The sequence below is a fragment of the Odocoileus virginianus genome, chromosome 9 (assembly GCF_023699985.2).
Source record: "Odocoileus virginianus isolate 20LAN1187 ecotype Illinois chromosome 9, Ovbor_1.2, whole genome shotgun sequence".
NCBI classification, from domain to species: domain Eukaryota; kingdom Metazoa; phylum Chordata; class Mammalia; order Artiodactyla; family Cervidae; genus Odocoileus; species Odocoileus virginianus.
The window spans coordinates 73,396,378-73,423,312 of NC_069682.1; the positions used below are offsets into that span (position 1 = coordinate 73,396,378).

Below are 26,935 nucleotides of genomic sequence, written 5' to 3' on the forward strand. Positions count from 1 at the left end.
CTGAAGCCATTCAGATCCCCTTACCTTTTGAAAGTGAACTATGTTTTCTTCCTGGAAACTTACAGAATCTTCTCTTTGTTGGCGAGATCCTGGACCTGCACATTACTGTGCTCCAATGTGGGTCTGTTTTTATCACTTGCTGAGCACTTGATGTGTCTTGTAGATTTCCTTGAACTATTTTTTAGTGTTTTCTTTCCTTGTATTTTATTCTGCTTCATTTTCCATTGTTATTTATTTAGGCTTTGCCTTCTAGAAAGGCAGAGTTTCTTCTCCCTTTATCTTCTGACTCTTCAGTTAAGCTTATCATTTCTTCCATCTTGCTTTCAAGTTTTTATCCAACATCCTGTTCTTAATCCATGAATACAGGATCTTATCTTTCTGAGTATATTAATGATAAACATATATATAGATTTTTCCCCTCCCCCTCTTATTAATGATAAATATATTTTAAAGCTTTTGTTTCTCTGCACTCTATTTCCTCCAAGGGGCTTGTTTTTCCCCTGTTTTGTTTTTCCTTTAAATCTCTTTCACACTAGAGCCGTTCCTTCCTCTGACGTCTCTTACTCGGTAGTCTGTGCGTAATGAAGACGGGGGCCTTCCAGGGCCTACTGCAGGCTCCCAGTGGGTGCACGGGGCTGGTCAGCACACCTCTGCCTCAGGCCTCTGGGTGCAGCTGGGCTGTTACTTGCTTACCCTCATGATGGTATCTTTCGGTCTTTCCTCTTGTTTGCTCTTACCACCTGGATGGTGCTCTGCCCCCTGATTCACATTTTCCAGAAAGCGAATCTCCAGATTTCAGCAGAGGTGTGAGGCGGCAGGCCCCCAGCAGCAGGAAATGGGAGATGGGGGGGAGATGCAACTCCTCTCATCCAGCCCCGCCCCACCCCTCCATGCGGTGGATCCCACCCCTCGTTCCAGAAGCAGGCTTCCTGCCCTTCTGGAGGGTTCTGTGGTGGAAGCCAGGCCGGCGCTCTGCTGTCCCCGCCACCGGCTTGTGCCTGAGCATCCTCCCGCCTGCCAGCGGCTCGTCAGTCTGACTGCCATCTTCCAGAGTTGTGCTGCTGTTGTCTGCTCTCCTGTTCTCTCACCGCGGGCTTGCCCTTTGTTTTAAGTTGTGGTAAAACATATATAACATAAATTTACCACAGTAACCATTTTTAGGTGTACAGGTAAGTGGCATTAAGTATACATGCACACCGTCGTGCGAGCCTGTCTTTTCATGATAGCACTAGTGAGACAGACGTGAAGGAAGAGACCTCTCAGTGGGGTTATAGTGGTGTTGATGTAGGGCAACATGAGATGTGTGGTCTGTCTAGCAGGACACATGCTGCAGTCTTCTGTGAGTCCAGGCACTTGCTCTTTCTGACAGTTTGATTTAATGGGATTTGTTTACCATCCCCTCGGAAAGCACTTGGGGCTTCCCAGATAGTGCTAGTGGTGAAGAATCCACCTGCCAATGCAGGAGACTTAGGAGATGCAGGTTTGATCCCTGGGTCGGAAAGATCCATTGAAGCAGAAAATGGTAACGTGCTCCAGTATTTTTGCCTGCAAAATTCCATGGACAGAGGAGCCTGGCAGGCTACAGTTCATGGGGCTGCAAAGAGTTGGACATGACTGATCGTGTGTGTGCGTGCACGTGCGCACACACATACGGAAAAGTGTTTGGATAGTTGTTTGGCAGAAAAGGCATTTTATCTGCTCGTGATAAACTGTAGCTTTACAAGAGGTTGCAGGTGGAATCCCCAGGCCAGACACAGAGGGCTCTCCACGGTCTGCTCCCACCCACCTGTGCGCTCCAGCCCTGTGCCTCTTGCGGCGCTGGGTGTTGCTGAGCGCTGTGCCCCGTTCCACGTCGTTTCAGCTCCCAGCCCCATGCCCCTTCCTCCCACCCGCAGCACGTGGTTGTCCTTCTGTCCTCCTCCCATGACCTTGGACATGCCTCTGAATTAGCACCTTGCCTTTCCCACACTCCCCAGTTCCCTTTGATGTTTCTTTGTGCGCTGCGTCTTCCTCAGTGCTTGGCACGTGACCTGCACACAGTCAGCTGGACTCCTGGTGCCAGAGATTTCAAGAGAGAACTCTTTATCTCTTATTTTGTAGGATATCCGACATGAAGCCAGTGACTTCCCATGCAGAGTGGCCAAGCTTCCTAAGAACAAAAACCGAAACAGGTACAGAGACGTCAGTCCCTGTAAGTATTCACACACCACAGTTACCTGCTCCCACCCAGCTGGCTCCTTCAAGACCGCGAGCCTCTCAGATTCCTTTAGCCCCGGGGTTTGGTAATAAATCAATAGCAGTCAAGGTTTATGACTTGATTGTTTCCTATAATAAAAGTATTAGAGACTTAAGTAATGGTTCACTTTTCCGCCCATGGAGAAGGGATAAGTTTTCTGTTTCTAGAAAATTCAGCGAAGTTCAAAGCACTTCTCTTAGCTTTGACTATTTTAATGATGAATCATTTTCCTACCAGCTGAGTGTGTGTAATGGCAGCATAATATAACCCCTTCTGGGTGACTCAGCAACAGTATTGTTAGGCCCCAAGCATTGTACTGACCGGTAGCGATGCCCTGCACTGGCATGGGTGGGTGGAGGGGGAGGCACTCACCCGCCGCCTCAGCTAGACACGCGGTCGCTCTGCTCACTGACCTCACCTCTCCCCCCACCCCACCCCTCCCCCATCACTGTTTTTCTGGCTGTTTCCTGCCATTAGCCCTCAGTGTGCCTGCTGGCAGCTGCCTCTGCCTTCTGAGTGCTTGACTCTCAGTCCGCTGATGAGTGCTTGACTCTCAGTCCGCTGATACCTCGAAAGTGAATAAGTGTCAGAATCTGTGTAAAGTGAGAGAAGTGGGGCGGAGGGAGAACAGGAGCTTCACCGCCTCCTCTGGGTCACAGAGAGCGTTGGGACTCAGCGCCTCGCGGCGTTGCTCAGCAGCGAGGGCCGTGGCTGCGGCAGCTCCACAGCAGTGCCCTCTGCCGGGGCCATGACTATGCTGCCCGGCCCCGGGGCAGGCCCGTCCCGCCGAAGCCCGCTGTGGTGGAGCTCCCGTGGCTGGCATGCCGGCATCCTGTCGGATGGTGCAGCACCCAGCCCCTGGGAGGGGGCGAATCAGACCTGGGCTGGCGCTGAGCAGTCTGCCTCCCACGGCTGCCGTGGCTCTCCGCCCCTCTGAGCAGGCGGCCTCAAGCGGGGCTGCCCTCTCTGATCTTCAGCCACACAGGAGTCACAGGGATCTCAGGACTGGGCGCACGCTGAAGTCAGGTTGCATCAGCGTGTAGCCCTGTGTCTCACTCCGTGTTGGCTGTGGTTGAGACTGTCAGGAGCTGAAGTGCCCGCCAGGAGCATCCACCGTGCAGGTCTAGGTCAGGTGACACAGGATTTAGCACTTCTAGGCTATGGCCCCACATAGATTTTATTTAAAAATAATACTCATGGCCCCTTCTCAGGGAATTCTGCCACGAGGCCCTGGCCAGCTGCCCTGCGCCAGAATCACCATCACAGTTCACACCGTACGCACGGCGCCCACCGAGCCCTTGGTCTGTAGCCTTTGGTGTACTCACTCTGAATTAGGCAACAGTGTTATCTTTCATATTTCTTTTCTGTGTTTGCAATCAGTATTCATCTAAATAATTTTGTAAATCAGCGTTATAGAGAAAAAAACAGCATTTGAAATATTCTTCCAGGGATACAATTCCCAAACTTTTTAACCAGTCTTTAACTCCTTGCATTTTTCTCCCCTGCCCTCCACTCTTCACTAGAGAAGGTAGTTTGCTTTTAAAGCTATGAAGAAAATGGGGAGAATGTTTCAAGGTAGAAGGTGATCCTATTGTCTTCCATTTGGCAGGTGACAAACACAGCACTCAGAAGATACGTTGTCTGCCCAAGGGCACCACCCAGTGCTGGGAGACCTCTTATCTCCATGGCCTGTCTCAGTGTCACCCAAGTGTTTCAGTGTCCTGACCCTCTCTGATGAGAAACATTATTCCAAACAATGGCTAATTGACTAAACATCTCTTTGAAATGCTTTCGAATAGAAAGCCCCTAACTGCTTATTCCCGTTAAAGTTTTCCTTTCTTGCTGGGCAAGGGGAGAACTATTTATGTGTCATCACTGAGTTTACCGTCCCTTGTGTTACCAGAAATAAAAACACCCACCTGTGCTTGTTAAAGGCCCTGGCAAGATAAAGAAAGTTGCTCTTGGGAAAATAGGACTTTTGTGACAAAACTGTGGTAAAGAGGAAAAGAAGTGGCTGTCTTTTTTAGTAATCCAGGGCAGACTGTTGGAACGCAAGTGTATTTCCAAAAACTATTGCAAAAGTCACTTTTAATGTATTTTCAGTGTTGTGTGTTGAATTCAGACTCTATATTTTCCTGTTAAACTCTCTTTTAAATGTCTTTGATTGTGACATTTATGTTTTACTTGAACTTTTTTAAAGACAACCTTGTATCAAGGAATTTGAGGTATGAATTTTCACACTGTTGTATACTTCACCCATTTAATTTTGGAAGCATTAGACACAGGTGAGGCTAAGACATGATCGTAAATCTTACCAACTTGGTTCATTGTACCCACTTAAGCTCCAGGGACTGGGTGGAATATTGGTGGATTTCGTTCCCTTTTAAAGATCAAAGTCATTGCATTTTTCACTCATAAAGGTATATTTTAGGCCTCAGAAAATAGATTCCTTGATGTCCCGCCCCCCCCCCCCCCGCCCCCGTCTTCTGAGGTGTGAGGACAGTAATAAATTTTATAAAACAATAAAGCCTAGAAACAGATTTCCCAAACAGGAGTTAGTCTCTGTTTTAGTGTAATTTGTTTCTGTTACTATTTTGTATTAAGTTTCAGATACTTTCAAAAACCTTCTGAAAGTACTAGTTGTTCCCATTATTGGAGACACTAATTTAATCTCAAAACAGTTTGGACTCACCCAGTGTGAACGCCCTGAGTGCCTCACTCGCCTTCTCTGCTTTCCCCGTAGGGCGCATCACCTCTGCAGGCACTTAAGTCCCCCCGGGTTAACCTTGCATTCTGGTTTGCCTTTCAGTTGACCACAGTCGGATTAAACTTCATCAAGAAGATAACGACTATATCAATGCTAGTTTGATAAAGATGGAAGAAGCCCAAAGGAGTTACATTCTCACCCAGGTAAACAGAGTCTGAATTTTTCTGTAATGGTTTTTGCCTCTTTGCACAGCCTAAGAGTGACAGTGCCATAATCCACGCCTCAGATAAAGTTTTCCACATCTTTTGGATCAGGTTTCTAACCCAAAATAGCAACACGGAAGGGAAAAGTCTTCCTTCAGAGATTCAGTCTGATCATGACGTGAATCTTTTCTGGGAAGTATGGCACTCCTGGGTTTGTAGACAGCAGTGAAGTGCCAGGGTTGTCTATCTAGTTTGTTGACAGAGGCCGTAGCCAGAGAAGACGGTACCCGTGTTGAGTCTCTTAAGTGTTTGCTTCAGGGCATCAGGGCTGCTTATGGACTTGAAGAGGCCAGAAATCTTTATCCAGATGGCCTTTGACAATTCCTCTGCATGGTCCTCATTCTTTGAGGGTGGAGGGGTGAGGTAGATTATGTGGAGAAACATGCAAAATCACCTGAAACTCCCACTGGTTTTTGGCATCTTTATGGGAAAAGAAATCACAACAGTGGTTTCATAATTGGCCTTTTGTGAAACACTGGTATATGACCCAAAGACTACGGGAGTTTGGGGAAGGGGTCTCTTTTAACTGATTTTCTCAAGTCTTCATCTGTTAGTGGTACACTGATACACACAGTCTAAATCTCTCTCTTTAAATCCTGATTTTCTTTTCTCTCTTTCCATGTCAGTTTCTCAGGCTTATGTAAGGTTCGGGTCTTAGGGTGACTGTGAACATCATAACTCTGTCTAATACTTGGAGACTAAAGTGACACTGAAGCTAGGAAGCACAGGAAACAAAGTCTGCTTTGGGGCGGGGCATTTTCCTGGTGGCCCCTCTTGACTGTCCCCTTTGTCCCGTCCGGGTTCCTCCCCACACATGACCAGAGTCGGCCCGACACCCCTGTAATCATTGTATGGAACATCAGGCCCTCAGCCCGTGGTCCTCCCGGCCCTTCTGGGGTTGGGGTGAGGGGCAGGGAGACCTTGGTGGCAAGCTGGTGGGAAGAGGTTGTGGCAACATGGCTTTGTGGCAACGTGGCTTTTTGGGAACTTCTCTTTTAGATGTAGTCAAGTTTCTTACTTCCTGATTTCAGCCATTCAACTTTGGTCTGGGGTCAGCAAGCCCAACGCAAGGATAGGGTATATAAAGTCAAACGGGCATTAGGAAATCACTGTGAAAACTTTCACCCCGCTATCCTCCCCGCCCCCACATCCTCGCAGTTGTTTGGCACGTCTGAAGTTCCGTCTGTCCGTCAGATCGTGCCCCAGATGTGTCCAGCTGCTTGCTGACATGGCCTCCCTCTGCCCTGAGACGTATGGAAGGGGTTCAAGCAGCCTGGCCCCAAAGTTGCACCCCTGGACGGTGGGACTGAAAGCATTTCCATGCCACAAAACCAAGATCACTGTGCCCAGTTTTTAAATGTCGTACAGTATGCAAATAACGCAAGGCTCTCGTCTCATTTTTTAAACCTGTAGAGAATAATGTCACGGATAGTGGCCTTCACGCCCACCTTCAAGTACTGGCTGTTCAGTGTGTGGCCTTTCAGATCCTCCATGACTTTAGTCCCTCAGACCCGTTCTGGACTAGAGTGATGTTTGGGGCCATAACGAGAACTCCAGCTGTGGGGCCCAGAGATGCCGCAGCCCTTGCCCACCTGCGACTGTCTGGGTGTCTCATCTCAGGTTCCGTGCTCCAAGGATGAGGAGAATCTATGGTTGGGTTAGCCATTAATAGGAATAATAACAATAGCTCACACTTCTTTGGGTGTCCCCTGTGTTCCGGGTCCCATGGAAAGGCGCAGTAAGTCTGTGACCATCTTCACAGCCCTGTGAGCAGGTGCCCTAAAGACTAGTGAGCTGGGTGGAGGCGCCACGGGAAGACAGGCAGGGTGCGCTGTCCTCGTGCGCTGCTCACCTGCAGCCAGCCGTGGTGCCCGCTGTCCACCGCCCAGCACAGAGGTCTCTGGTGCCCTTGCTCTGCCCACCCCAAATCAGAAAGCAGAATCAGTGTTTCCTCTCCTCTGTCACTTGGCTCTGAACCAGCTCTGAGATACGGAAATGACCTTTCACTGCATGGTAGAAAATAGAACTGTGGTTACTGACCACTAGGCAGGGAGAGGCGGGTCCCGATCTCAGCCCCGGCTGCCACACTACCTGAGGGTGCTATCGTCCACTCAGTGCCGACATCAACCTCACGCCGGGACGGGTTTGTCTGTAAGACGCACACCCTGTGAATTGTGTTTGCAGGGCCCTTTACCCAACACCTGTGGTCACTTCTGGGAGATGGTGTGGGAGCAGAAGAGCAGGGGAGTCGTCATGCTCAACAGAGTGATGGAGAAAGGATCGGTGAGTCCCAGTTGCCCAGTCTTCACGTCACTGCCTGCGCGGGTGCCTGTCCATAAGGGCGACGTTTGTCTGTTCATTTCCTCAGGTTGCTTTTTATTTCTGTTAGAAAAATCCAAAGCAGCAGTACGTAATCACATGTTTATTGTAAACAAGTCAGATAAACAGGTGAGTTTAAAGGAGAGAAAGGTCACACGGCCCTTCCCCTGGTCTCCACCCGACCCCGGCAGCCGGCCTCCCCAGGTGTGGTGTGTGAGTCCCACTTCCCTCTCCCCCGTGCTGCTCTGCTGGCCTCCTGGAGCGGTAGAACAGAGTTTCACTTTGAAAAGCAAGTTCCTGCTGTGTCTTGATCGTGCCTGCTTTCTCTGGTAAAGTGTCCCTTTGCACAGCCAAGTGGTGGGAGCAGCTGGACGCAGATTCAGCCCCGTCAGATCCGCAGACTCTGGGCCCCTGGCCACTCCTTTCACAGGGACAGTGTCTGCGTGCGCTTCCCTTCAGGATGTGTGGGCCTCTCTTCCGAGTACTTTGCAACATGAACCCGTTTGTTCAGGCCACCTCCTGCCTCTCCTCAGTCTCTTCTGCCCCCTGCATCCAGAGCGATCTTTCTAAACCAGGTCTCCCACACCTCTTGCCAGCTGAAACCTTTCTGGGGCTCCCACTGCTCCCATGGTATATGCCGTGTGACTGCTGGACCGGGTACAGCTGGGCCCTCGGTGGCCTGGGCCCCACTCCCTCCCTTCATCACCTGACTCCAGCCAGAACAGACTTGTATTTGATTTTAAAAACTTTTTTTTTTCTTTAAGTTTCTTGCCCCTTGTCTGGACTAATGACCCAAATCGCACTCACCCTCTCCCAGGCACACGTGGCTTCCCGCAGGTCCACGTGGCTGTGCTGACCTCCCCTCACGCCTGGGGGCACAGTGTGGTCTTCGCCGCAGAGCTTAGGTGCCCTTTCCTCCCCGATGCCCACTGCCAGCCGCGCGGGGCTCCGCAGCCTCTGAGCCGGAGGACCCAGGGGAAGGGAGCCGAGAAGCGTGGGGACCAGCGGGAAGGGAGTCCAGGCCAGGCCGGCACTGGCACCATGCTCGGGCTCAGCGGGGACGCCGCTCGCCTGCCTTCCAGAAGGACGCGAATGCTCCAGAGAAGCCTACCTCCGGAGAAGGGACCGTCGTGGACCTCGGGAAAAGTACAAGTGCGAAGCAGTAACACGTCAAAGGAACCTTGAGCGGTGAAAACCTGAAGGGCTAACACACTCGCCACGCAGACTCGGCCCTGTCTCCCCACAAAGGACGGGGCTTGGCGACAGCAAACGGCCCTCTTAGGATAGTTCATGTTTAAAATCGTATTTTTGCTTCTGCCTCCTTTTCTGAAAAGAAAGGATTCGTTCGCTCTACGGAAGCAGATAAAGTACTTGCCTGAATGTTCCTTTTACCTGAATGTTCAGCTGCTGCAGCAGTGTGTTTTGTCTGAGAAAAAAAAAAGTCTTCAGTGAAAATGGTTCTTTAATTTTCTCTGCAGGGGCTTGATCAGTAAAACACAAAGTTGCAAACGTGAAGTAAGCCCTCATCTGGCACCTTTCTTGTCAGCAACTTTGAATAAAGAAACAAAACATCAGGTTCCTGCCACAGCGACGCTCTGCAAGGGAAAGCGAACTGTGGTGGCCGGCGGGGGTGCTGAGCACGGAGGAGCGTCGGGGTCTCCCAGCCCTGGTGCTGCTGCCGGCCGGCCGGGTCACCCTCTGCTGAGGGGCAGGGGGCAGCCTGTGACTTGGGGCATCGCTGGTCTCCCCCACCAGCCGCTGGGAGCGCCCTGCCCACGGCCAAAGCCTTTAGAAGCATCCCCAGATGCTGCCCAGTGCCCCCGGGGATGCAGACTTGCCCGCAGTGGCGACTCTGTCATTGTGTGGAGGGTTGAGCCTTTTAAATCAAGACTGACTGACTCAGAGCCCATCAGAGAAGGTAGCATTTGCCTTTTGTTTGTTACTGAAAGTCCAGGTGAAACCTCTTCCCTGTCTGCACGTGGTTTGCTCCAGCTGCTGCGGCCACAGGACAGCAGGAAAGGTGTCCTCAGCAGGCCCTGCCACTGGCGGTCTCCCACCCAAGGCTGAGCACAAACAGACCACAGATCCACTGTAGGGTCCTTGCCGCTTGGACTGCTGTGCCGGCCGTTTAAAAAAAAAAGGCTGTCACATGTAGTTTACTGTAGTCACGTGGTGTGGTCCCTGCTTTCCACTGTGCCTCCTTTTTACCCTCGGTCACTTGGACATGCAAGTTGGCATGGAAGGCAGTGTATGGTTTATGGTTCTTAAACCTTCATTGGGATAAACATTTTAAATTCGGATCAGTGTTATCCGTTATCGCCCCCATCAGAGCTGACCGGAGGAAATTACAAGAAATTGCAGTGTCTTGTTTGCTCGACTGATCTAATCATACTTTATCCACTGCAGCCGGTGGTTAAACCAGCTTGCAGAGCGTCTCCATGTGATGCACATTTGTTTTCTGGTTTCTTCCACCAGATAGTGACCGATGGTCCCTCTCGTGTGTTTTGGAAGAGCTCTCTGTTGCCCTTCTGGGACCTGATACTTCCTGGAAGACAGTTGTGCAGAAAATGATTGTGTGTGTTAGACCAGTCGTCCTAGTGCCCAAAGTTCTCTTTCATTTCATGTAGAAATTGCATTTAGACATGATAAGCTAGTGTGCATATGTGTGCAGGGGCCAGGCGTGAATATTGTCTAGTCAGGGGGAGTAAGCCAGGCCATAGTCAACCAGAAGCGTCACCCGAATCTCTCTCCTGAAGTCCCTACTAGAGATGCTGTTTGATTTCAAGGGCTTTCAGCCTCAAGACCCTGGGTTGTGTATCACGGGTACTTTAGGCTTTGTCCGTCTCTCTCACACTCCACTTTTAGTTCGTGTTCATCGTTCTTTCAGCCAGATCACCCATCAAAGGGTCACCTCAGATGACTTATGGACTTTTCTCAACATGCCCTAGCTGTTTTAGAAGAAGCCGAGAACTCTCACACCACCGTGCTGGTGGTGACAGCATCTCTAACAGGTGCCCGCTCTGGCCATGGCCCGTGGCTGTTTGCTGCCACTCAGGACACGCCTCCAGTTTAACTCAGCAGAGGACTGCTTTCCAACAAAATAATCTCCTTTTCCAGTCCCTGTGTGTTAGCTTAATAGGATCACAGGAAATAGTGATCTTGTGCTGCTTCTGTTCTGTTCTGTTTTATGTGTTTACAGCAAAAAACTTCTACAGGAAGTGACACAGAGCAGACTGGCATGTTGCTAGAGACGCCTGAGCTCTTTGAAGAACTCCTATTTTTAAATAAGTATTGGTTGATTGACACTCAGTGTGTGCCAAAATTCCTCAGCGATGAAGTTCCAGAGTCTTGGTCTTTATCCAGATAACAGAGATTTGTGAGGCTTTTATATTCACCTTTGAAAGGGAGTGCTTGCTGTGTGGATGAGATTTAAAGGACTTGCCTCTCCTGCCCATGAGACTTGAAAACATGGGCCTTTCTCTGAGAGCAGCTGGCTGTTCTGCGTTTCTGCTTCTTGGCTTTGCTCTCTGTCTGTTCGCTGCCTTGAGTACTGACTCTAGCACTCGTAGCTCTGGGCCTGCCAAGGTGGTTTCTTTGTTTCTGGTGTCTCAAGGCATGACATGGGTCTGGTTATTTGAAGTGCAGGAATGAATGCCTCCGTTAAACGTCCTCTGGAGTCCTGCTCTCGCCTGCCTCGCGCTCTGTGGCTAAGCCTGTGGTCGTGATCGTGCCGTGCCCTCAGTGCTTCTGTGTCCTGAGTGGCAGGATCACTTCAGTGCTGACAGTTGGGCTCTGTTCCAGGGGTTCATTTTGGCAGCTGGGCTTCCCAGGTGGCACTAGTGGTAGAGAACCCGCCTGCCAGTACAGGAGACTTAAAAGGCGCAAGTTTGATCCCTAGGTCAGGAAGATCTCTGGAGGTGGGTATGGCAGCCCACTCCAGTATTCTTGCCTGGAGAATCCCCATGGACAGAGGAGCCTGGAGGGCTATGGTCCATAGGGTGGTAGAGTCTCGGACAAAACTGAAGCGACTTTAGCACGCACGCGTGCTCATCGGTGCAGGGAGATGACATGGCTGAAACTGTCCAAAACTTCCATGTCCAGGCTCTTTAGAAAACCTTATTGGCCTTCTGTTTGGGGACCATAAAGTTGGGTGCTTTGGTGGCCTCACAATGTGGTGTTTCTTGATTTGTTTCCCTCCCTTTTTTCTGTGGCTTTGGTTTTCATTAAAGCAGGATCAATGGGCATTTGTTGTTCTGTCTTCGTCCTCTTCAAGAGCCTCCTGGCTCCTCTGAGTCAGTGTGTGTTGAATTGTAAGTGTCTTGAACTTGTACTGTTTCCCAGAGAGCTGTTGACACACACTGATACTTCATTTGATGGAAGTCATACTGCCTCTGAGGGCCCCTGTCTGGGGATGTATCAGTTCTGGCTATGGACCTGGCAGCTTCTCCCCGTCTACCTGCCGGTTTTGTCCAGAAATGTGTGGTGTAGAAACTTGGCTCACACAGAGCATTGCCACTGAATTTGACCCAAATTTTCTTTCTTGACCTCTAAATGAAACCAAGTCTTTTAGAGTTTGCTTGCTTTAAGGAAAATGTTAATGAGCTACGTTTAAATCAAGACTATCAAGTAGTTCCTGGGATTTTTAAACTTGAACATCAAAAGGACTTTTCTGAACCGAACCAGACCAGAATAAAAGGGTGGGGTGGGGCAGGAGTGGTCCCCAGCCTTGGAGGACCCCTCTCAAGCCTTCTGGATCCTGGTTTGCATTTGATTGCTGCCCCCAAGGGGCTCCCCAGTGGCTCAGCAGTAAAAAATCTGCCTGCGGCGCAGGAGCTGCAGAAGGCATGGGTTCCATCCCGGGTCGGGAAGATCCCCTGCAGGAGGGCATAACACCCCACTCCAGCGTTCTTGCCTGGAGAATCCCATGGGCAGAGGAGCCTGGTGGGCTCCAGTCCATGGGGTCGCCAAAATTTGCGGACTTGACTGAAGCGTATCAGCATGCAAACCCCTCAAGCTTCTCAGTCTCATCTTGTTATCATCCAGTGCTGTGCCAAGGGCACCAGTCAGGTTTTTTATAATCTTGAAATGGCTGCATGAAGTTGTTCTGAGAGACAACCTTGTGTGCAGGCTGGCTCCCCTCGTGGGTGACGGAGGGGATGCGATGCCTGGAGCACTTCTCTCTGTGGGTCAGCAGGGTGGCTGCGCCTGGAGTGCTCGTCCTGTCTGCCCACCTCTCCCTGGCCTAGGTCTTCACAGGCCCCTCCCCATCTCCCTAGGAGGCAGGCAGGTTACATTCATGGCAGCTTCCAAAGTCAGAAAACCCTGGGTTTGGAGGTTATCATAAAGCTCATGGACAGTACTCCACACCTCTGTAGGAAGACAGTCCATTGCTCACAATAACTCGGTGCTGTTTTCTGTCCTAGTTAAAATGTGCACAGTACTGGCCCCAGAAAGAAGAGAGAGAAATGGTCTTTGAAGACACAAATTTGAAATTGACATTGATTTCCGAAGACATTAAGTCCTATTACACAGTACGACAGCTGGAATTGGAAAACCTCACGGTGAGTGCGGCAGGCACCTGAGTGCTTGGAGCGGTCCTGTGGGCGGCCTCTGCTTGAGGGGGTGTTTCAGTCGGCGGTGTTACTTAGCACCAGTGGTTTTCTGAGCTCTGAGCAAGATGCAGTTTTCACACCGTGGCGAGCAGTGCCCACCTGCGTACCTCCCAGGTGACCAGCAGTGTCTGGGGGGGACGAGTCTTGGTACCTCCCTTTCCACAGAACGAACTCTCAGCCCAGCTAACACCGGTTCTTAGGGGAAAGGGTAGGTTCTTACCTCAGACCAACTGCAGAGGGTCTAACGTAATAGCCTCGGAGTTAACACCAGCAGGGCATGCGGGCCTTTCTCGACCACAGTCTCCCTAGTCTGCAGTGAGGGAAGAAAGGCCCGGTTTGTGGTCAGTGTAAAGTTTCTAGGTGAAGTCCTGGGCTTGTGGCGGGGAGTTTATAATACCAGCTGCCGGCTATTGTTAAATGATGGCCTTGGACCACCTCTCGGCACTGCTGGAAGCAGCCCCGCTGACGACCCGGCCTTGGGGAGGCTGCAGAGCTCGCCCGCGCCCCACCCCCCGGGAGACCCCGCTGGTGACGGAGGCCGCGGAGGGGAGCCCAGGGCAGCTCCAGCGGCCCCCTCAGACGTGGGCACCCCAGCCTTGTGCAGTCCCATGGCCCACCTCCTCAAACTGTCTGACCCTGGGCTGAGGGCACCATGCCTCCCCGCGTGTCAGTCTGCCCCTAGCCCGGGCTTTTGGAAGGCTTCCCGCAGCGGTCTGTGTGAGCGCAGCATAGGCCCAGAGCTCGCCGCGAGGGGCTCTCAGGCTCCGGAGGGGCCGCGGGCGGACTGACAGGCAGGGCTGCTCTGGCCTTGTCTTCACTCGCAGCTTAGCTTTCGACTTCTGCTCTGTGGTCGCCATGACTCCTGGAGTGGGTTCATAGTGGGAGTAAGATGGAGAACTTAGCGCAGGTGCCTGGGAGCAGAGAAGAGGTGAAAACTGCGAGGCTCTGGGGGAAGGCAGCTGTGCCGCACGCAGGCTCCCGGGCTGACTGATGGAGGGGCTGATACGGTTTTCAGGAATAATCTTGGTGGAGGGTTGGAATGGGCCTGGAGGATTATGTAGTAGACTTTTTTTTAATGCTTTTGAGCACTTGCGAGCCTGGCATTAACAAATGACTTCTGGTAAACTCTTGAGAAAATGTCTTTTGTTCGTTGAAGTAAACGGTTGGGCCCGAGCAGAAGAGGCGCGTGCTGTCTGGGTGGCAGAGAGAGGTTTGGAGAAGATCTGTTTGCTCTAACAGAATGTGATTCTGGAAAAAAAAAATCTGTTCTCAGACTTGTGGATCTTTTCGAGCATACGTCTGGAATGAATTCCGTGAGAAAGAGGTGGGCAGGCATGAGGCAGGGAGTAAACAGAGATAACCCACACCGTTTTAAGAATTTAAAGAAGGAACTTGCTTCTGGCCTGTTTTCTTATTCCATTTTTTAAAGTCTGTTTTTAAGTGCTTTTCTTACCCCTCCCCCCCAAAAGGAAGACACATTTCCTTTAAACTATTGAAGTACATAAGGAGGTCATTTTCTAGGGAGGAAGGCATGGAGTTGTTTGTGTGGTTCTTGAAATTATCCTGATGTGATCAGCAGATTGGTTCCAGTTCTGTAGGAAGATACCAGCGTGTGTCACGGCTGGTGCGGGGTGACGCGTGTGTGTTCTCTGCAGGTGTTGGGTCCTTGCTGTTTGTTGTGGGTCCTTTCCCACGTTTCCGTCACCGTCAGGTCGGGGAGGGTGGTTGTACCGGAGCTGTGAGCTCTGGGAGGGCAGGGCCAAGTCGCTCCCTCTTGGTACCTGGCACCCAGGAGGCACGTGGCGGACATCTGCCAAGTGAGGGGAGAGTCACTGTCGTCACCAGGTCTCTGGCCCAGTGTTCCCCATCAGCTGCTCTTCAGGTGACCTGGGTGCCGGTGTGGCCCTTGGCTCCGCACCGCTGGTGGGGTTCCTGTCTCAGGCATTACTCACCCCGTGACTGGCTCCTGTGACTGTGGGCTCTTAGCTAGAGTGCTCTTCTCAGCAAGAACCACGGTTTGACTGTCGCCCCTGGCAGCCCGCTGTCGGCCCTGGGAGTGGAGTCTCAGAGGAGCAGAGCTGGAAACAGCCCCAAAGGCCGTCCTTACGGTTCCCCTGGGAGCTGATGGGGCCACGAGGAGACACAGTTGGGGACAAGTGTCAGGGTCCACCTTCAAGGGTCCCTACTGCAGGCTGTGAATGTGGGCTCTGGAGTCAGGCAATTCAGATGGAAACTTCTGCCCCCCTACCTAGCGGAGGGCTGCCTGCCAAGCCTCAGTCTTCTTGTCTGGAACATGGGAGTAACTGGCCTAGTGGGGCTGTGGGGAGAGCTCTGGGAGCCAGGCGCCCAGCCCGGGAACTCATAGACGCTCACCGGTAGGGCTGGGCCAGCTGGTCTTATCGGCACCCCTCCTCGCTGACCATCTATTCATTGAGGACTGAGTTACGCGGGGCATCCTCCAGTCTTTGGGGACTGAGTCAGTAACTTTTTTTTGTAAAATGACAGTCCTCTGAGATGTCCAGGTCGTCTTGTAAAGCCCCGAGTTCCCCAGAGCTGGTGCCCCACACTGCGGTTACGTTTCCACTCTTTCATGTCAAACCTGAGGCACTGATGCCAAGACTGCCGTGGGCAGCAGTGCAGCACCACTGTGGCTTACAGAGAGAAGTCAGTTGGGCCCTTGAAGACGGCAGAAGGGGACGGGGCATCGAGATGAGGGCTCCTGGGGGTGGAAGTGTTACAGCTGAAGCCCGGGGCTCAGGGCTTGTCCGCCTGGTCCCGAGGAGAGAATCTGGGAACGAAGGCTCCTCGTGGAGGCAGGCGGGTCAAAAGGCGCTTCGTGCTTACTTGAAGTTAGTGGTTCTCACACAGGTGATTCTTTGAGAGTCGTCAAGTGCATATTTCTCTTTCAGTCTCGAGAAACCCGGGAGATCTTGCATTTCCATTACACCACGTGGCCTGACTTCGGAGTCCCGGAATCGCCCGCCTCGTTTCTGAACTTTCTCTTCAAAGTCCGCGAGTCGGGCTCACTCAGCCGTGAGCACGGCCCCATCGTGGTTCACTGCAGCGCCGGCATCGGCAGGTCGGGCACCTTCTGCCTGGCTGACACCTGCCTCTTGCTGGTAAGACGGCCCTCAAGACCGCAGGAAGCAGAGGGAGCATGCAGTGACCTCCAGGCTAGCCTGGCCGCAACCCTCTGTCACTGTCTGCGGTCAGCTAGCTTTGGTCTTGACTTTCTAGCAGCTTCCCTCCCATCAAGGGAGCTTTACCCTAAACAGCTTCATTTGGAGCAGTGCTCTTAATTTTGATGTGGAAGCCAGAGAATCCCCTTCCCTCACACTTTTCCCTCTCACGCTCCCCCAGGACGTGTACAGTCGTGTTGTACCTGACACCCGACTCCATTCAGCTGTGTCTCCTCTCTGGCTTTCAGATGGACAAAAGGAAAGACCCTTCTTCTGTTGATATCAAGAAAGTTCTGTTAGAAATGCGGAAATTTCGGATGGGACTGATCCAGACCGCAGACCAGCTCCGCTTTTCCTACCTGGCTGTGATCGAGGGCGCCAAGTTCATCATGGGAGACTCTTCAGTGCAGGTCAGCATTCCTTCTGCTTTAATCTCAGGTGTGTTGCTTTTAAACTTTTGCCTCTAAAGAAGGAGGCTGCTCACTGTCAAAGTTGAAATAGTGTCAGGTGTCAGGGGAAATAGCTAGACTTCATGTTTAAGTCTGTTTAGCTAGAAAGTTGTGGAAGTTGTCACCATGTTCCAATGTCTTTGAAGTGCTCACATAGAGAGTGCTAATAGGGAGAATAGACTCCATTTTCCAAAGATCTCGTCTTCCAAGGACATGGCTAGAGACCTGAGAAGCTGAAAGGCCCCTCACTGCTCCTCACTTGAAAGGGAGCAGATGTCCCGATGAATCACCAAACGTGAAGTCTTCTTGCTGCTTTTTCAAGGAGCAATGGAAAGAGCTCTCCCACGAGGATCTGGAGCCCCCACCGGAGCACGTCCCCCCACCGCCCCGGCCCCCCAAGCGAGTCCTGGAGCCACACAACGGGAAGTGCAAGGAGTTCTTCCCGAACCATCAGTGGGGCAAGGATGACATCGAGGAGGAGGTTAGAGAAGACGGCCCCATCAAGGACACAACCAGAACCCCTTTAAATGCCCCCTGCAGCCTGGAAAGGTAAAGTTAGAGGGTCCTGGCCTCCTGGGGGGCGGGGGGCAGCCTCCTCTTTGCAACCGGTGCTTCTGTGTCCTTGGGGAGACGGGGCCCCTGGACTAGCCCTGTGCCTCCGCTGGTTGGCGGAGCCTCTGGACTGAGCCGCAGGTTGGCCCGGGAAAGGGGCTGGCTTTAGCGGGGGTCTAGCACCACCTGGCGGTGCTTGTCGGAACCAGGGCTCTGGTGGGACAGAGACAGGTCTTCAGCCCAGTGTTGACAGCGACAGAAAACAAAAGCGGGGCTTCGGGCCGGTCCTGAAGCTAAATCCCAGGCTTGACCATGCACCTTCAGCCCCCAGAAGTAAACCTTTTCGTGTAGCTTTGATTGTCGCTTTGCTTCCTTACAGTTTGACAGATTACTGAGCACCTACTGATGCATGTGAGAACTGAGATAATTAGACTTCGGCCCCTGGTGGGTGTTGTGTACCATCTTGTTGGGAAGGGAACAGTAGGTTGTGGCGGGGGCCCCATGGACAGGGCTGTGATGGAGGCGCACGCTGAGGTGGTCAGCCTTAGAGAAGAGCCACCTGGCCTTTCCTGGGAGGTCAGGGAGGGCTGCCTGCAGGAGGTGGCATTGTGCAGCTTGAAGGATGGACAGGAATCAGCCTGAGCCCATGGAAGCGGTACCCTCGGTGCCTCCTGTTTTGGAGGGCAGCTGAAGATGAGCGCCGTCTCTGACCTCACGTTTGTCTGCACCTTGAGATTCAGCCTGCAGCAGCTCTCAGCAGGCGTGTGGAGTGCTGGGGTGGTAGGCAGAAGTGTTCATAGTGGCATCACCTGTGATGGTGAAAAACTAGAGGTGGGTTGATTCTGTATCCAGGGAGTGTATCGGACGGGCTTTCTCCCTGTGCTGAATATTCTGTAGCTTTTGAAAGACAGGATCAGAGTTATCTTGTGGCCAGACTTGGGAACATCGTGTGTGAGAGAGCAGGTTGTCCATGGTGTGTGCCCCGCCAGGTCCTCCAGCTAAACTTACCATCTAGACCTTCCCTGGTTACTTTGCTGAATGCTGGCTTCCACATCTGAGTCCTGACCCATGAGCCTACTCCCAGGGCCTTTCGTGCACCTCTGGTTCTGGGGCTCTAGAGACACTTGTCCAGTGGAGCCTCCCAGAGCAGATCCTGAGTGCGGGGAGCTGTGCCTGGCTTCCTGGGCCTCCGCTCACGTTTGAGGGTGGACCGGTGTCCTTCCCCTGACGGCTCATGGCAGGCCACGGGCGAGTCAGGAGCCAGCACAAGGCTTGTGTCACGTCTGTGTTGCGTGTCCTGTTTCTTTGTTCATGAAGACAGTGGAGAGAGGTGCCCTCCACATTCCGTGGGTGAAGGTGAGGAGCAGGGAAGTGTGGACCTGGGAGCTGAAAGCCAGAGAGTGCCAGGAGAACGTGGAGTGGGCCGAGATCCTGAGCGTCTCTGCACCGGGGGGAGCCCACATGCACCCAGGCCTCACCCCGTCCACGGGCCTCCCCTGTCTCCCGGGGCAGTGGCTCTCCGGACCCCTGCCCTGGCACTGCAGCCAGGCCCTGGGAAGGAGGTGGTGACGGGCAGACTTCCGGCCAGTGTCAGCGTTGCCAGGCTGTTTGCAGGGGGCTCCTTTTCCCTACAATTCATCCCATGATAATTGTGTCCTTGCCATTGTCTGCTCGGGTGAGTAACCCTTCTCTGCCCTCTCACTCCTTAGCGCGAGTCAAGACACTGAAGTCCGAAGGCGGGTCGTGGGCGCAGACCCTGCGCAGGGGGAGCCGTCACCGCCGGCAGAGGAGCGAGACCAGCCGCTGAGCCACTGGAAGCCCCTCCTGGTCAACGTGTGTGTGGCCACGGTCCTCACGGCTGGCGCGTACCTCTGCTACAGGGTCTGTTTCCACTGACGGACGTGCTGGCCGGACCGCACACAGAAAGCCTGGCCTTCGCCCAGCGCGGTGCTCAGTGCCGGGGAAGCTCTGAGCCCGTCCCGGAGGAAGCAGGTCAAAGGTTTTCAGAGTCTGGAACTGTGAAGGGCTAACGAGAGAGGACTGGGGTTGATGCACTGGGGTCTGGAGGCACTTGGTCCCCGGAGTAAAAGAGTCTAATCTCAGGGCCTTAACCTATTCAGGAGTAAGTAGAGGAAATGCCAAATACGTCTCTCTCTCTTTTTTTCCTTTTTTTTGTTCATTTGTTTTTGGGGAAAAAAAAATAGAATTACAACACATTGTTGTTTTTAACCTTTATAAAAAACAGCTTTTTGTTATTTCTGGGGAGGGGGGTGGAGAAAAGACTAGGCACTTATGAAACTTTCTTGTACCCTTAGGTGGTGTAACCAGATACACAGTTTTTATTTGATTTCCCAGGGAAAGACTCCCACACGTGTACGAATGTAAACTCCTTTGGAGAAGAGGATTGAGGGGCGGACCCCGTCTGCTAGGGCACATCCCCTGCTGCGGGCTTCCCCGCTGGGAGGAGGAGAGCAGCGAAGGCCATCTCTAGAAAACAGAGCCTGGCTTCTGCTTCTGCTCAGGGCGTCCCGCTGTGTCCTTCCGTCCGTTGCCCCACAGAGCCCTCCCATCGCAGCCGGCCTGCCCGCCTCGCTCCGTCCCCATTCAGGGCCCCCCAGGGCCAGAGGTCACCACAGGGCGGCTGCAGGCCCTTCACCCAGGCCTTGAGACCCGGACGGAGCAGGTTCCGCTCGGCTCGGAATAGGAATGCTGTCTCGGTAGAAATACCCCCATTGGAATGTGTCGCTGTTCAAGTTAGCGAAAAGATCAAGGAGGAGTCTCAAACCTCCGGTCACAGAGATCACCTCCCAAGGTGATTTGTTCTTTAATGGTTTTTCACATTTTACCTCTTTTCTAAGCAACCGTCTTTGAGTGCATCCGGTGGTTTAGCAGCATACAAACAATTTTTTTTTTTGGAGGTGATTTTTGGGAAGGCAGAGCTCTTGTGAAAAATAAAACTTTTCGCGGGAGGCGGGGGTGGCCAGGGTGTGCATGGGTCTGCAGCTCTGCAGCGCTGGGCTTGTCTGGAAATGCTTGGCTTCTTTCCAGTCCTGTTCAACAGCGATACACAGCCTGACCCAGCGCCACCCTTGTCTGCCTGGCGGGCAGCCGCCATGGGTGAGGGCTGCGGGCAGGGCCGCCAGCCGCCCGCGAGCCCCGGCTCTGCACTGAAGCGGCCCTCCCAGGCACTTGGCCTCGGCTCCGCCCTCTTCCCTGCCTCCCCCTCCCCTGCTCGGAGGACCAGACCCACCGCCCAGTTCTGAGGAGGGCACAGGACAGCGCTGTGCCCGTGGCACGGGTCAGGGTGGCCTGGGTGGGCGGCGGGGCGAGCCTCACGCGGGGGCCCTCAGCAGGCGGCACGCAGAGTCCTCCCTGCCGCCCTCCTCGGAGACCGCCCGTCGTGAGCCGCTCTCCACTCCATATTTATTTTTCCATTGTTTCCCCCAAAGGCATCCACAGTGCACTAGCATCTTCTTAAACCAATAACATGTTCAAGTTTTTGATGTCAGCCTTGGACCAAGGGCTTTATCCAAACATACAGCAGTAAACCCTCAGGTCGGGCTGGGACGGGAGGACTCTGCCGTGAGCCTCCGCGTGGACCAGTGCCCGGTAGGAGGATGGCTGGGTGCTGTTGCCACGTCACGATGCTGCAGGGAGCTCGAGAAGTCTGCGTGTGTTCACAGAACAAGGGAATGATACATAGTGGACACTTGGCTATTTAAGACATGGTGTGAGGTTCCTTTGTCCTGGGTCCTCCCCTCCCCAGTTACCTGCTCAACCTTGATCTCAGCCCCCACTCTCCCTATGTGTATTAAGATGCATGTCCTGTCTTCCTGTGTCCCCATCAGATACAATGTGCTTGGAACACTTAGCGCTCTGCTGACTCATGTGCCCCATGTACAAGTCCAGTTTCCCTTTGCACGGTCTGATCATTACATGGCTGTGGTTCCTAAGACTGTTACTGAAATAGTTGCCATTCAGTAGTGGAATGACGTTTTCCAGTAACAGATAGTTGCCTAACTCCTGGCACGACACTCTGGTGACTTCCTCGTGAGGCCCAGCCTGTCCTGCTCCAGCTGGGTCCACTGCAGCTCAGACATTCCAAGGGTATGGGAAGCCACAGTCACACCTGCACTCTGGGTATGTAGACAGCAGGGTCCTCCCACCCACATACACACGCACCTTTGGGACAGCCGCTACTGCTCCCGAGTTCACACTCGCCTGGAGCGGACCGTGACTTGGAACCAAGGCAACTGTTGGAAACCGCTCTTCCTGAAACAGCCTGGATGACGGTCCCTTCAGGTCAGCCTGTGGCCCTCTAGGTCCGGGGCCTTGCTGCACGAGCTGTCTGCCCCACCCCGAACCCTGGGGACTGATGGTGCTCAGGACTCTGCCTGCGTGGGGGGACCCTATGACCTCCACATTCAGTGGCTTTTTTTTACCAAGAAAAAAAAAAAGGCAGCTGTGATTCACAAGCTGCTCTTCTGCCAGCATTTTCACATTTTTGCCTTTCACGTGTTAGAAGCTCTGCAAGGAGTTGCTATGGGGGAGCGTCTGCGGCGCTGCCCGCAGGCCTCGTAAGGTGCAGATGAGGCTGGGGCCAGGCTGCAAGCGTTTTTGAGCTGGGCTTGTCCGTCTGTTCTGTTAGGTCCTGTGTGTGTCTGCAGTAGTTTGGGTGTGTATATATAGTAGCATTTCAAAGTGGATCTACTGGTTTAACCTCCTGTCCTTGGAAAACAGACGGCTCTGCGTCTTGTCACACGTATGTTAGAGAAGTAGTGAGCTGCTCTGCTATATGCCTTAAGCCAATATTTACTCATCAGGTCATTATTTTTTACAATGGCCATAGAATAAACCATTTTTACAAAAATAAAAACAAAAAAAGCCAGGTGTTTTGGTATAATACCTTTCCAGGTGTGTGTATACGTGGATGCATGATGGGGGGGTGGGGGGCATCTCAGGGTCTTCTGTGACCTCACAGAACTGTCAAACTGTACAGTTTTCCAACTTGCCATATAAATGATGGTTTGCATTTTAGTTGCAACAATAAAAATCTTTTTTTCTAAAGAACATGGATTGGGATGCTTCCCATTTCTTCGCTTAAGGGGCCTAAACGAGACTGGCAACTCGTGTTTCTATCCATCCCTGCTGATGTGAAGCAGATGCTGTTGTTCAGGAGGGGTTACAGCTTTTCCACGTCTGAGGATTACGACTGCCTCCTGGGGTCGTGGGTGCCTTTGGTCTGTGAGAACTTTACCCACCTGGTGCGTTTACTCGGAGCTTCAGGGCCTCTTATTCTTACTGCTCAGTAACGGTAACAAAACTCACCACTTCAGTGTATTAGGGCCCTTGGATAACTTAATCAGTTTATACAAGTTGTTTGTGAAGAACTGCTCAAACCTCATGAATGTGTCCCCTTGCCAGCTGCCTTTAGGACTCAGGGTGGCCACCTCTCAGCCCCTTTCCCAAGTCACATTTGATGTAGAACTGATGGAGCTGTAACAGTGGATGGATTCATGTAGTGTAGTCTGAAATCAAATGGGAATCTCCCCTAAGGTGATTTTTTTTTTTTTACTCCTTATTCTGGAATAATTTCAGACTTGCAAAATGTTGAGGAAATAGTACAGAGAATTCCCCTACATCTCTTAATGCTTTATGGTCGTTTCAAAGCTGGCTGCTGAGTAACCTGTGGATGCTGTGGCCTCCCACTGAGATCTGTGGAACCCAGAAAGGAAGACAGCCTGTGGTCACATGGCCCCCGAGTGCCCAGCGAGGACAGTGGGGACCCAGAAGGTGGGACCACACCTGCCGTCACTGTCATCTCAGATACAAAAAAAAAGCAGCCAAACTTTGACGAGGAGGTGGAATGCCAGTGTGAAAAACAATAAATTTGTAACCTTGAGCAGAAATTAGAGCTCAGGGCCAGAGCAGGGTGGCCTGGTGTCTAAGGAGAGAGGACTCAGGGAGCCTGGGGAGAATCAAGAGGCGCCCTGGCCCAAGGCCACCCTCCACTGCCCCTGCAACTGTGGCAGAAGCCACTTCACAGAATGGCACGGTGGACAGGGCCCTGGGGGTTGGGGCAGGGCTGAGCGTGGCTTCTTGCTTCAGGATGTTTGGGAAAACCACCACTGCCTTCCGTGTGTGTCAGGTAGAGTGAAACACCAATAAAAAGTTATCTTTATTGAAATTTCAGAAAACGTATCGGCAAGGCAAATAAATACTGAATTAAACCGAAAAGCACAAAATATATACATGAAATATAAATGAGCATGTTTAAATTACAGAGCTTTCCGATTCCACTGTGGATTCCACATCCAGAACCCAGGATGCCTCTGTATTAACCCAGAAACATCCCAGGACACTCTGGGGTTTTCTTAAGATTTAAATAGGAAACTAATTTTCTTCCTTTAAACATGGTGTTCAGTGAAATCTTTCTTCAGACCAGCGCATGGCCTCTGAAGCTGTTTGTTTAATCAGCCCCATGTGGACTTGCTTCAGAATTCCCTGTGATTTGTGCTTCATCGTGCTCAGTCGCTCAGTCGTCAGACTCTTGTGCAACCCCGTGGGTGGCAGCCCGCCAGGCTCCTCTGTCCATGGACTTCTCCAGGCAAGAACACTGGAGTGGGGTTGCCATTTCCTCCTCCTGGGGATCTTCCCGACCCAGGGGTCGAGCCCGAGTCTCCTGCAGTGCAGGCGGATTCATTACCCACGAGCCCTCGGGGAAGCGCCTCTGTTCTGACTGGTGAAGGTCGAAGCACAGGGCACTCGGACTTCTCGGCTGGGGCCCCGTCCTCGTTTCCTGGTGTCGGGGAGCCACAGTGAGATCAAGGTCCGTGGTCGGCAGGCCGCCGCCCGGCTCCATGGGCATCTGGGCTGCGTGTCGGGTGAAGAGGACAGCGGAGACCCCGGCTGGGCCCTCCCGCATGGCCCCCGACCCGCTCCCACGGCGACAGCCTGTGCTGTGGCCAGGCCCGACCCGCGTCGCCTCCTTGGCAGGGTCAGCCGCCCATTCGCCGCCTCGGTCCCAGGCTTGAGGGAACCAGATTGCGCCCAGCCGGCTGCCCTGCCGACTCCCAGCCTTGGCCTCCCCGTAGCAGGACCGGCGGGCCCTGACCCGGCTCTGCGGCCTGGGGGTCAGGCCGCTGCTCAAAGCCAAAGGCGGACCGGAGTGCGGCCCTCAAAGTGCGGTGCTTGCTCTGCCCCGGGGCTTCATAACTGGCCAGGACGGTCAGGGAGCAGCTTGGCCAGCTGACGCTTCTGGGGGAGCACTCAGCCTGCCCCCCACTGCTGCACCCCCCCCCCCCCAAAATCCTCCCTGTGTTGGGGCCAGGCACAGCACAGACAGGGACGCCGGATTTGAGCCCGTCAGCTGAGGCTTTTTAAAAGATTGTGATTTCAACGTCTGCCTCCTGGCCAAAGGCCGCTTCTCTCTGTTCTGAGCAGAGCCTGTCCATCTTCTCAAAAGCCAAGCGGCCTTTCTCCCCTGAAATATCAAGGCCATCTGTCAGTGGACTGTTCCCCCGCCTCGCTCTCGTCTGCCCTAGGGAGCCACGGCGGCCTCCAGGGCCGCTGGAAAGGCTGGGGATCAGGGGGCCCAAGGGCTGGCTCACGTGGACCCCGTGACCCACCCGTGTCCGCACAGTCTGCCGATCCTTAGTCCCGCCTTCCATCTGGCTTTCATCCCCATGGGCCGTAAACGGGGCAGGTTAGGAGGTTAACAGAGCGCCTCCTGCCACCTCAACCTTACAGGAAACCCGCCCCGGCCAGGCGCAGTGAAGCGGGTCACTGGTGGTGCCCGTGTGCGGGTTTGCGTCTTGGGGAGCTGACCGTGGCCTCCCCAGCACAGCCTCTCCATGGACCCCGGCACCCCCAGCCCCCGCTCGTACTCGGGAGCATGGAATGCTGGATCTCACCAAAAGACAGCGTGGTTTCCCGGGCAGCCGCGCGCACAGCCTCCACGTCAGACCAGCACAGGCTGGCGAGCTGATCGATGCTTTCCACGCCCTGTTGGAGGTTGGGGGAAGTGGGCCATTTTAAGGAACAGATGTCCGCTTTCATAAAACCCTGCACGACCAGCCCTGGCATGGTCTCTGCGACCTCAGCCCCTTCCTTCTCCAAAGTCTCCCATGCTTCTCATGAGGCCTCAGTTCAGTTCAGTCGCTCAGTCGTGTCCGACTCTTTGCGACCTCATGAACTGCAGCACACGAGGCCTCCCTGTCCATCACCAACTCCCGGAGTTTGCCCAGACCCATGTCCATTGAGTCAGTGATGCCATCCAACCATGAGGCCTCAGGTTCACTGAAGTGCCTGGTGATTCACGGGATAAGAATCCGCCTGTCAGTGCAGAGGACATGGGTTCAACTCCTGGTCCGGGAGGATCCCACATGCTGCGGGCCAACTAAGCCCAGTTGCCACAACCACTGAGCCAGCGTGCTGCGACCACTGAAGCCCGTGCGCCTAGAGCCCTTCCTCCACAAGAAGAGACTCCCCCACAATGAGAAGCCACGCTCTGCACAAAGAGGAGCCTGCGCTTGTCACAACTAGGGAAAGCCTGGGCACAGCCACAGACCAGGGCAACCGAAAATACGTATTTTTCTAAAATTTATATTTTCTGGCCCTGGGATAACACTGAACACTGAATCTAGCCTAAGGAAGTAATCCAGAACTCCATATAAATTTTAAGAGCTTTATGCAGGGAGGCATAACTTTGGGGGAATTCCCTGGTGGATCAGTGGTCAGGGCTCCACCCTTCCACTTCAGGGGGCCCTGGTTCGAACCCTGGTTAGGGAACTAAAATCCCGCGTGCCTCAAGGTGTGGCAAAAAAAAAAAAAAAGGATGAGTAACTTCAGCATTTCTGCATTTTACACCTTTTTTTGGTTTATTTTTGGCTATGTTGGGTTTCGTTGCTGCCCGGGCTTTTCTCCATTGGCAATGAGCTGGGCTGCTCGCTGTAGTGACTTGCGGAGTCTGGGCTTCAGTAGACGTGGGACGTGGCCTCGGTGGTGGTGGTTCCAGGGCTCTCGAGCACAGCCTCAATAGTTGCGGCGCACAGAGTTACTTGCTCGGAGGTATGTGGGATCTTCCCGGACCAGGGATCAAGCCCCGTGTCCTCTGCATTAGCAGGTGGATTCTTTGCTCCTGCGCCACCAGAGAAGCGCAATGCTGTTTTTCTACAATGAGCTTATCGTGCTTTTAGAAAATTTTTAATTGAGGCTATTAAATCATATAATCCAAGAGCACAAAAGTGAGCCTCTTGGGGCCACCTGCTTGTTCACACAGAGCCGGAGCAAATGAGCACAAGGTCACTGCCGAGTGGCCTCTGCCCACGGCGCGTCTGCTGGCGGAGCGGACGGCCGTACTCTCTGCAGCCAGCTCTTTGCGGTGCTTTTTCACTGGCAGCGATTTTTTTTTTGGCCCCAGTGGAATCATTTCGAAATGCACTAACTTCAGCGTTAATCACAACCAGGCTTCTCTCCATCACCAGCAAGGGCAGGTTAGACTCACCCGGAGATGTCTTAGCGCCACGCATGCAGCTTGCTGGAGTTTTGCATCATTTTCAGTCAGGGCATTGGTGTAGAAGAGCAAGGCCTAGGAAATAAGGTGGATGGCGGGCTGGA

General features: G+C 53.0%; 2 protein-coding genes across 6 annotated transcripts in view; one reads left to right on the forward strand and one right to left on the reverse strand.

The window, feature by feature from the left end:
- Window positions 1-19,460, forward strand: part of PTPN1 (protein tyrosine phosphatase non-receptor type 1) — a 60,033-nt gene extending 40,573 nt beyond the window's left edge. For both annotated transcript variants that reach the window (XM_020888650.2, XM_070472754.1), the window contains exons 2-9: window positions 2,101-2,191; window positions 5,046-5,146; window positions 7,391-7,489; window positions 12,949-13,086; window positions 16,047-16,256; window positions 16,565-16,726; window positions 17,088-17,314; window positions 19,027-19,460. In XM_020888650.2, the coding sequence (XP_020744309.1) occupies window positions 2,101-2,191; window positions 5,046-5,146; window positions 7,391-7,489; window positions 12,949-13,086; window positions 16,047-16,256; window positions 16,565-16,726; window positions 17,088-17,314; window positions 19,027-19,213 (1,215 nt within the window). In that variant the 3' untranslated portion in view covers window positions 19,214-19,460. The remainder of the gene's footprint in view (window positions 1-2,100; window positions 2,192-5,045; window positions 5,147-7,390; window positions 7,490-12,948; window positions 13,087-16,046; window positions 16,257-16,564; window positions 16,727-17,087; window positions 17,315-19,026) is intronic.
- Window positions 19,461-23,468: 4,008 nt separating this feature from the next.
- The window catches only part of RIPOR3 (RIPOR family member 3), a 73,121-nt gene continuing 69,654 nt past the window's right edge, over window positions 23,469-26,935 (reverse strand). For 3 of the 4 annotated variants that reach the window (XM_070472752.1, XM_070472750.1, XM_070472751.1), the window contains exons 20-22: window positions 26,823-26,906; window positions 25,231-25,321; window positions 23,469-24,800 (exon numbers count right to left, since the gene is read on the reverse strand). In XM_070472752.1, coding sequence (XP_070328853.1) covers window positions 24,697-24,800; window positions 25,231-25,321; window positions 26,823-26,906 — 279 coding nt within the window. In that variant the 3' untranslated portion in view covers window positions 23,469-24,696. Of the gene's footprint in view, window positions 24,801-25,230; window positions 25,322-26,177; window positions 26,457-26,822; window positions 26,907-26,935 lie in introns of those variants that run through there. The other variant, XM_070472753.1, reaches the window with a different exon arrangement.